The sequence below is a fragment of the Maylandia zebra genome, linkage group LG11 (assembly GCF_041146795.1).
Source record: "Maylandia zebra isolate NMK-2024a linkage group LG11, Mzebra_GT3a, whole genome shotgun sequence".
Taxonomy (NCBI): domain Eukaryota; kingdom Metazoa; phylum Chordata; class Actinopteri; order Cichliformes; family Cichlidae; genus Maylandia; species Maylandia zebra.
Genome location: NC_135177.1, coordinates 21,957,014 through 21,967,166, shown reverse-complemented (window position 1 = coordinate 21,967,166; position 10,153 = coordinate 21,957,014). Strand labels below are relative to the sequence as shown.

Here is a 10,153-nt window from a genome sequence, read left to right as displayed (position 1 = left end):
GAAGGTAATTTATTATAATCACGGGCACTAAATAGAAAACGTGAGAACAACGCGCCCGTGAGGGCTTCAAAGAGAACTACAGCGAGCGGGTGTGTGGTGGGGAGATGCTCAGCTAAACATGCTGCAGCCTGCAATTCTGGGTATTCAGTCGGAGACACGGATTAGCAAACGAGAGCCTGCTGGGTGGCCTTCATCAGGGAGTTTCTCAAATCTGGTGTTCTCTCCACGATGAGAAAACCCTTTTTACATTATTTACAAATACATTTTGATGGAGCCCGTCTTCCTGGTGGAGTGTTGTTATTGGATTTAGAGATAAGACAAAGGGAGGCATGAATAAGTTAAGTGAAGAGCTATATTGAATGCCCTGCAGATTCCCATTTGTATGTGAGAGCCCTCTTAAAGTAACATGACAATAGAAGAAAAAAAAAAAGGAGTGATGTTTTATTCAACAGCACAGAGAGCCATTACTTTAGACTCATGTACACAAGCAACACACATTTTCTCTGTGATCTCATTCCGCAGTCAGACATGGTATTTTTGAAAAGGTCCTTCTTATGAATTAAATGAGGGTGGATGGTTAGCAGACATCCTTAAAAAGAAAAAATAATGGCTCCACGAAGAACAGCTTAAGTAAGACGAGCACAGATTGTTTCAAGCGCGGGAGTTTCGCTCCTCTTCTTCATTCTCCAAGAGGTAGGCTGGTTTGTATCGTGTCACCCCCCTGGCATCCACCATCTTCAGTGCCTCGTTTCGACAGGTGTTGTCCATACTGCCGAGTGAAGTGTACCTACATTTCAACAGAGATATTTTAGACCTAAAGATCTGCTTTTTAAGCTGTGTACACCTGAATAAAGACAACTAACACATCCTTACCCTTTATCATAGAGAATACAGTAGGGCACGTATAATGTCCTCAAGAATGCCCAGATGTCGTGATATGTCCAGTCCTGGAGAGTGTTAGAAAACAAATGTAATTGGTTTGCAACTGACTCCCTTTGTTCAAGCTATAATAACTCATCCTCTGTGGAGTCCTTTTAGATATACTCATGAGATGAAGCACTACATAAATTATCTTGAATTGAGGTCAACTGCTAAATGTACCTGTGCTTCTATGTGCTCCATCACAGCAGCTGACACAGTACTAGCATTAACAATAAAATCAAATAAAGCAGGCGACTGCCATGTCGCTTATGCACATCCATTCTTCAGCCAGACTAAACAGAAGAACAAGACGTGAGCTTGCTACAGCTATTCAGCAAAAAGCACTGCAATGATTTCACTTTTGTGACCCTTTCATGTTGAAATGTTAACATGCATCCCTCACTCTGCGTTGGTGTTGCATTAGAAAGCCTTTTAATGTACTGGTGCACTCACATTATGTGTGAGTTTATTTAGGAAAAATAGTCGTTTAAAGCTTTACGAATAAAGCATTATTCAGAAATTTTTATCAAGATGACAAATAACATCAAGGATAACAAGTGAAGCTTTCCCAGGTCATGAGGTTTTGCAGACACATTATTTTACACCTGCTGTTTTAGACATGTGACAATCATGGTGACAATGTGGTGTCAAATGAATAAGTGAATAATAACTACCCGACCCTACAATCTGACAATCACTGGTCATGAAAGGAAAATGACCGGTTATGAGTGGTCACTGGGAAAATGACTGCTAAGGCCTGAATCACGCGGGTTTACACATCGGTCAGTGACATCTGTCGCTAGGAAAAATGTGTATTCTCCAATGACTTGACAAAAACCTCCACGTGACTGCTTTAATCACTACCATGTTGCTGTGGTCATACAGTGACGTACTTGTCTACAAATACAGTCCAGCTGCTCTCTGAGCTGTAATGAAACTATGAAAAGTTTGACACGATCCAGAAACTGAGCTCTGGCCTTTTGAAAAATGTTGGCACAACTTTCCCTTTGAAGGTGAATTTTCTCCATTTCCGATTTGTGTTGTACATTTCAACAAAACAAGTTTTACTTCCACCTTTACTTTAACTCGTGGTTGGCAAGTACTGCAGACAAACAAGAAAAATACTAGCGGCTTACCAATGGTATCCCTCCTATTAGATACACCTATGACTTCAATTTCAAAATCAAATTATCACATTCAAAAGATTTTCAGGAAACTTGACCTCTGACCTTGAACTTGAGATCAAGGAGTCAAACTCTTCTGAAATTTTTAGTAGCTGCATCTATGGTATCAATTTCAAAATCCCATGTCACCTCCTTCTCAAGTAACACAAACTTGCATATTCATTGTGACAATAACCCATCAGTCTTTTACAGCTAAAGGGGTAAAAAGCTACATGGAACCATGGCAACCTGCAAGTAATTAAATTCAATTGTTGAGAGTTTTTTGATGGAATTGGTAACAAGCAACTTCCAGGAACTACTCCCAACCAATTGGGAAATACACATTTTTTACTAGATGGTTGTATTTCATGTAAATATGGAAGAAAAGTCTTAATCCATCTGTGCATGATGTTGTTTTCTGTTCAAGTATTTTGGGGTATTTTTAGCTTTATTTTGAACGTACTTTGACTTCATTTGAGTCTAGAGAGATGAATTCAGTAAAGAGAGAGAAACAGCACTGCAACAGAAAAAGCGCTAAAAATGAAAATTATGAGGTATGATCTTATAGCAGTTTCCATTAGTACTTACTCGGGTCGCCTCGGTGATAGTATCTGGTATCAGGTACTTTTTTAGTACCTACTTGGTCCCAGTCTGACAAAAAGCCACAGACTGAGCAGCAAGTATACCATCGCTTTGATGTCCACCTTTGTTGTAGCGTTTGTGTCACGTACAAATGACATTACGGGATGTTTGGCCAAGTTGCTCTAACAACCCCACGCACATTTAGTGGTACTCGATTGTAAAGGAAAACAGATCGAGGCGAGTCATACCGCCTCACGCCACGTAGAGCCAGCATACAGTCCTAATATAACGGCATGCATACTGTGTGACACTCACTAGTAAGGGGTTGACTCTCATGTAGTCAGGCCAGCCAGGATCAGTAGGACACATGTCTGTGAGTGTATGTGAATAGGGGTCGCTCCTCCTGGTCCCCATCAGGACGGCTTTTAGCTCTGGCCTTCGTTCCTTCACCTCGCTCAGTGCCTGGCGAATACTGCCCTCCACAGTGAACAGCTCCAGGCTATATCTTTGGGACATACAACGGCAAGTAATGAGATACAGTGGTGCCACACAGACAGGGTTAGGCCACATTTTTCAAAACAAGACCTGGACTGGATATATTAAAATACATGACATCAACTGGATAGATAGCTAGATGGTGGATAGCTCACCTTTTTGTTGTGTCCTGTAGAAATCTCTCCATTTCTGGGAATGGAGAGACAATACGAATATACAGGACTTTCACCTTTTCTTTAGTATCTGGATATCGGCTGAGAGTGACAGGAAGAGAAAAAAGGGACATTTTTTAAAAAGATAAGCAATGCTGGCACAGAAAAAGATCAGATAAGTATTTGTCATATCTCACAATCTGTCCAGCACAGGTCATGAAAAGTCCAAAAAAGTAGTCAGTCTTCTCCAAGATTTTCTCTAAGTGCTGCCCTCAAACTAGTTTTCTTTTTCCATTTACTTCCTGCTGAGATCTCACACCCCACTGTGCGCTAATGCTATCATTATGTTTTTAATTTGAATCTTCATTTTCATCTTTCATCTCTCAGGTCATTTGTTTTTTTTCCCCCCTCACAGATTAAAAAAATCCACAAAAATGTTTTAATTGTCTCATCTCGTCTTCTCCCCTCCTGTTACCGTTTCAGTGCAGCATAGTAGAGATGAAGCAGCGCTGTGCAGTCTTTGCCCCCGTTAAAGCCAACACAGATTTGCTCTGTTGAATACTGATGGAGTGCTGCCTCTATTGTTTTCAGTGCAGACATGACTTTCTCACCCAGCTCTGTACCTGTAGGAAGGAATCGACAGTAAGAGGATGGTTCATAATTAATGCAGTCAAGCAGTGAGGCATCTTAGAAATGAGCCCACATTTCTACGTCTAATCCAAAGAAAAGAAAAAAAGCTGCTAGTAGTTTGTCATAGCTTAGTTATTGAAGCTTTATTGTAATCTATTCACCATTCTGTCTCACAGAGTTATATTCTTCTTTTTTATTATCCACTCTGACTTTACGACTTAAATTACTTTAATATTTTAACTTTCTTTATTGGTCCCAATGCCTGTGTAAAATGCACAAGTCAGTATTCACTTTATATCAAGATGACACATATTTAAGAATCATCTTCCATTACTCTCCGCACACTCACCACTGTTGGCCAATCCGTACACCTCAGCGGGGGCTATGGACACCGGGTCTGTGACTAAGGGCACCACGCTCCCCTTGGGCAGCTTGTCTAGCAGCTGTATTCGGGCTTTGTCCACCTCCTGCTGGCTGTCTGCGTCCAGGACCAGCCTAACTCTGTGATAGTTGCTCAACCAGTCAGGGTAGGAGCCAAGAGCCACCTTTCGGCCCCAGTCAGCCTGCAGTTTGGTCAGCACAGGTGCAATGTCTGTTTCATCTGCATCGACAAACACCTAAAAACAAAAAAGCTAATGTCTGGTAAACTTAATTGTACTATTTAAACACTGCATTCAAATCAACTTTATTTTACTCAACTAAAAGTAAACTAAAAGGTAAAATACATTAAAAGTATCAAGGAAATATCAGAAATATAGAGGAAGTACTAAACTCTATTAAAAACAAAAAGTAAAAAATAGATAAATACATAAAAATTTATTAGAAAAAAACAAAAGTATACAAATTCTGACTTGGACTGGATTTTGAAGTAACAGGTTTGGTTATGGAGTTACCTCGCGAGTGTGAAAGGTGGTCCCTGAACCAGCAAAGAGATGCTCCAGCCCATTGAAGGCCTTCTCCATTAAAGATGGGATCCCGGGAAAGATGTACACATTACGTACACTGACCTGGGAGAAAAAGGTAGACACATCAAATTATAAGAAAAGATGTGGGGCGGTACTCGAGCCATCATTGTTGAAACTATTGAAATATGATGCAGGAATTAAATCACATCTCTGCAACCCAGAGACAGCTAATAATTGAGGTCAGATTTACAGTTTTGTAAATGTCAGATATTTATTTTTGCTAAGATAAATGGCTGGTGTCTGGGGTTCCATTTATAGCTAACAAGCATGAGAATGGTATCCAACTCCTTCTCCACCTTTTGCCGAGACAGGGCACTTTTTTTAAGGGCTGTTCTTCATTGTTTCATTTTAAATTCTCAATAGTAAATTCTCAATAATAATATACTGTACATTAATGTTTCTCAACTTGAAACACATTAATAAATCACCAAAGATATTAACCTTAAAGAGAAAAATGTCCAAATTTAATGACCTGTGAGTAAGAGGTGTGAATGCTTCTCACGCCTGGTGTCTGTGTGTGCTCAGAGTATTTATTGTTTTGACCACTGCAGGAAGCTATTTTCACTCCTTCAGCAACTAGTTAGTTTGCAATCTGTCTTCTAAAGAAAACACCGTCACTTTTGTTTACCTTAAAGAAAGGTTATGGGTTGAACAGCACCATGTAGCTTGGATATATTTGAAGTAACTTTGTGTTCTATAAAAATTCCTCTGTACCGAGTTCACTCACCAGAGGGTAGCGGTGCTTTAGCCCAGTCTGAGGGTCAGTTCCATAGTTAAGTTTTGCTGAGCGAGGCACCATCGCCAGCTTCATAGCGGCACTGTTTTTCTCCCCAACCCCGAAGAATTCTTCAACCAGCTTGCTAAGGTCTGGATTGGCATATAACTCCTCGTGGAATGCTATGGCAACACTCTCAAAGGTGACGTCATCGTGAGTGGGACCTATACCCCCCGATGTGATGAGGTGCGTATACTGAGATGAAAGGAGGGCCACCTCTTTGGCAATGACTGCCTGCACATCCGGTATGACTGTTATGCGCTGCACAGACACTCCAAGCTTCCTAAGCGCTTTAGTTAGAAAGGCACTGTTGGTATCCACTGTGTGACCCTGAAAGAGACACCCACATGCACATCAGATTCAAGAACCTTAAAAAAAAAAGAAAGAAACACAAAAAAATAAAGAAAAAGGAAAAGGAAACTCCAAGGTCTTGCTTGATGAAATTCAAGGACTGAAGGCTGATTTTCAGGCAGAGAGATGTGACACTGGACAAAAATCAAATACTTCATGTTTAAATCATGATCATGTCAAGTCAAAAAAAATAATAGTAAGCTTGTGATTTCAGAAACAGCCACAGCTGCCACATAACATAACCATCGCAGTTTTCTCCCCCTGAGGTCATGAAATGCACATCAGAGACTGGATAGAGGTCCAAACACATAGGGATGCAGATGACGGTATATGTTAAACACTGCACAATGCAAGCTCCTACTTCTATTACAAAAAACCCAGTTTATATTGATTTCCTCAATTGCACAAACTCCCAGTGATTTTCATTTGGGTGCTGTCACACACGTATAGCTTAAAAGCCACACAAGGCACAAACTTTATCAACACCAAAAGCACCTTAAGAATCTCATCTCCAATGATGAGAATGGCTGCAGTAGGAGCATCCCCGTTGGCTGCAGAAGACGAACTGTTGCTCTGGAGGTTTGTTGACATGGTTGCCTTGCTGAGATGAGCTGCCAGTCTCCTCACACGCACCACTGCTCTACTCAGCTTCGGAAAAGAAAAGCTGGGAACAATGGAAACAAATTAATTGAGTACTTCTTACTACAAATTTATACTAGGTTTATCAACACTCAGCAAAGTCAAAAACCTATCGAGTCAATAAGACCTCTTTAGCATAGTATGTAAGCATATGCAATATGGAATGCAGTGTGCAGTATGCTCAACTGTTAATATGCAGATGGGCCACAAATTAAAGGAAAAGCCAGCATGTCTTACAAACGGTGATTTCTGTAATACCATAACAGAGGAAACAAATGCACCCCATATTAAGGTCAAATATTAAAGATCTCCCTGTAATTTGTCAGATATTTGTGCATTTTAATATAGCATCTGTATTACTTTGCTGCATTTACAGTGACAAGAAATGTTTCTTACATCAGCATGAATCCACACAGAACATCAGAAAAGGCTTCGCTGTTGTTCAGACCCTCTTCTCTGTCATAGTGTGTCCCTTAGCTGAAGGTATCTCTGGAAGAGGAAGGGTGTACTGTTAACATGTGAATAATTTGTGCATTTCTTCTGCATTTCCTTAAACACTGACTCTCTCTCTCTCTTTTTTTTTTTTTTTTTTTTTTTTTTTTTTTTTTTTTTTTAAATCGGCTATTTATTTATATAGGTCTTTTGATAAGGCTTTAAATTGGAGTTAAGTGGTTGAACTTGAAATAAGAAAAGAGTTGTATTTAAAACACTTGAATGATTAAAAGTCACTGGTTGCTAATGAAACTGTTTTATTTCTATTTAAATGTGTGTATTAACTGTTTTTCAGTTGTATATAACTAAATTGCAGTAGTCCTGTGTGCATCATTAACAATAAGATGGTGACAGTTTGTTTTAATAGTTTTAATAATTTGTGTCTTTTAAGGTAGATAATCATTTGATGCAGATGAAAAACACGTTTTCCATCCAGTGTTTGAAACGCTAGCAAACTGCTGACAAAATAGAACTCTGTGATAACAAAGCAAAAACATCTATATTACACAAATGTGTTAAAAAGAGAAATAATGGTACTTAAATCCACTGTTAAGGGATTAACAGATCCAAAGCAGGCATTTAATGATACTTCTAGGTGTCTTGTATGCTTCACATTGTGCATGTGGTTTGGAGAGCAGCCTGGGAGTCACAGTTGCAGAAGGATAAAGCAAACAGTGACTTCTGGTATTTGCCAAGAATTGATTAGGGGTAAACTGTTGTAGATGACGAGCTGGCCTATGATCTGTCCAACACATGTCTTATGGACGATATCAAGTCAAAGTGACAAAGTATAAGGTAAAAAGTGTTTTGGGTGTTTTTTGTTTGTTTGTTTGTTTGTTTTTTTCTTAATAGTTTTTCAAGAGAGATCTGGAAAAGAGTGCAGAGATTGGAATAATTCATTTTAGCCCCTCCGTAAATCCCGTTGACTACAGTCTATTAACCAACACAAGAAACCATATTAGACATTAAAAACGTAGAAACATTAGTATTCGCTTTTTGACACAACTGCCTTGCACCTGCTTACATAGTTTGCATTGCGTAACATTTGTAAGTTATCTAACGGGGCGAAAATAAAGTGAACTCAGACATATTCATTTATGGCCATACCAAAAAATAACTGAAACACAAGGCAAATATCACAAGTGTGTGAGCGTGTGTAACACCTGAAAGTAAATTCTTAGCTAACTCTAAGTCTCCTCGCTAGGTTACTTATGCCAAAATAAAGAAGTACAATTTAAGTAGATGTGCACATTCAATTTTGTCTCTACTGTCGATATCTCTCGACGAATATGTTTAGTGTGAGGGAAAAGTCCGGGTGTTACATTTATTATTTGATAACCAATCTCATTAAAACCGAGGGAACTTACCCCTCAGCTGTATATGTCCGTGCTAAGCTCCCTATCACCGGTTGGTACAGCTGCAGCTCGAGCTGTCGCTCAAGGTATGACGTGACCTTAAAACCACACTACGATAGCCAATCATATTTCAGGAGGCGGATCTTAACGACCAGCACGTAATGTACACTAAAGTCATTTAAAGATGTGGCGGAATCAGTACAGTCAATGAGGAGTAATAAATGTCGCTTATCTACTTTAAAAACAAGTGTCAGCCAAACGATTAGTAACATAACTTTACTGCTGCACCACCACCCGGAAGAGGACGGAGAATCACTCCTTCCTTTGCCCGATTCAAAATAGATTACTGTCACTCGTGCGCCCCTGCTGACTGGAGGAGTGAACTCCACGAAACCTAAATGCTGTTATTAAACTCATAATTACCTTTTTCGCCTGTGGGTGGAGCATGTTGGCATATATTTAACAGTTTTGTCTGCTTGTGGATGAAATATTAAACCGAAGTGAGAGACGAATTGATTCTCGCGCACAGCATTTTACTGCCTTCAAACACATCGACGGTTTAAGATATACTCTGTCTGTCTGAATTCATTAAAAATTAATCAATTTAACCACTGATCATTCAACGTAACTCCTTGTACCTTTATGTCCGCTTAACGAGAGCGCGTACAACGCTTGATTTATGTATTGTTTTTCTATCAGATCATATGACCTACAAAATAATAAAGTATTCTATTGTTTTATTATTGTTCCAGTTATTATTATCTGTCTACTTTGCTGCTGTAATAATGCCCATTTCCCATATGTAGGAGTAATAACAGCTATTTTATCTTATCTTACTCAGTAGACTGGGATTGCAGAACAAGTCCTTATCAACGTGAAAAATAAAAATGCTTTGTGTGATACAATTATGTGATGGTCTATCATATAATTATATAAAACTAGAAATGATTACGTGAATGGGCAATTCTGAGATGCAAGCACAACATTCTTAGATCCAAGCACAACTATATTCGTTTTGCTTCCTGGAGGGAATGCATTTGAGTCAAATAAGGGCAAACTTGCTTCACGGGTACATTTTTACATGCTTCAGTGGGAAAAAAGAAAAAAAGCGTACGTGTCAGTGCACCAACGCATGAACCGATCCACTGAATTAGCATGTTCTGAAACTGTAGAATTCAGCCACTCCTTTGCCTTCGTACGTGATAATATGTGTATTATGCATACAATCTGTGGTAAAGATCTAGTTCTTGGGCTTTAGCGTCTTGCACAATGCCATGTTTACTTATTGGTGGTATAAGGCTGCGGCCTGAAGAAAGTTATCTCATCACCAAACTGCTTTAAAAAAAGAAAAGCAAAGAAACGAGAATCATATTCAAATGTATGGACATGTATGGACAACACAAAAACGTGTTTAAAACATATGTGGACGACAGTGCGTATGTAGTTATGTCAATTTCTTTGCGGTAATAACACCTCAAAGCGGGGGCCAGCAGCTTATGCCCTGAGCTGATGCTGATGGTTTGTTTTGGTAGCGGATGCGGGTCATCGCGGTCTCTTTCTAAATGCTGGAAAAAGCAAAACTTCAGGCGTAAAACAGCTGTTCTTGCGCTGTATTTATCTACGGTAAAGTACA

At 39.4% G+C, this 10,153-nt stretch overlaps 1 protein-coding gene across 2 annotated transcripts; it reads right to left on the bottom strand.

Moving 5' to 3' along the window:
* Positions 1-420: 420 nt before the first annotated feature.
* Positions 421-8,786, bottom strand: flad1 (flavin adenine dinucleotide synthetase 1). 2 transcript variants are annotated; one of them, XM_004541276.6, is made up of 11 exons: positions 8,533-8,786; positions 7,070-7,162; positions 6,530-6,698; positions 5,636-6,013; positions 4,837-4,950; positions 4,293-4,506; positions 3,789-3,936; positions 3,317-3,415; positions 2,982-3,171; positions 874-947; positions 421-787 (listed from the first exon to the last, which is right to left on the bottom strand). In XM_004541276.6, the coding sequence occupies exons 2-11, from the start codon at positions 7,075-7,077 to the stop codon at positions 652-654; spliced, it is 1,530 nt and encodes a 509-aa protein (XP_004541333.1). In that variant the 5' UTR covers positions 7,078-7,162; positions 8,533-8,786; the 3' UTR covers positions 421-651. The 2 variants fall into 2 exon arrangements, with proteins under 2 accessions (XP_004541333.1, XP_004541332.1); XM_004541275.6 differs by having other exon boundaries at positions 4,293-4,560; positions 8,533-8,785.
* Between the last annotated feature and the right edge of the window lie 1,367 nt (positions 8,787-10,153).

What these genes read in the sequence shown, in the direction of transcription:
- flad1 (XM_004541275.6), bottom strand. An exon ending in GTACGGATTGGCCAACAGTG is followed by an intron (nt 3,937 to 4,292) that starts GTGAGTGTGCGG and finishes TCCTTCCTACAG; the next exon opens with GTACAGAGCTGGGTGAGAAA. An exon ending in CTACAGGACACAACAAAAAG is followed by an intron (nt 3,172 to 3,316) that starts GTGAGCTATCCA and finishes TATGTCCCAAAG; the next exon opens with ATATAGCCTGGAGCTGTTCA.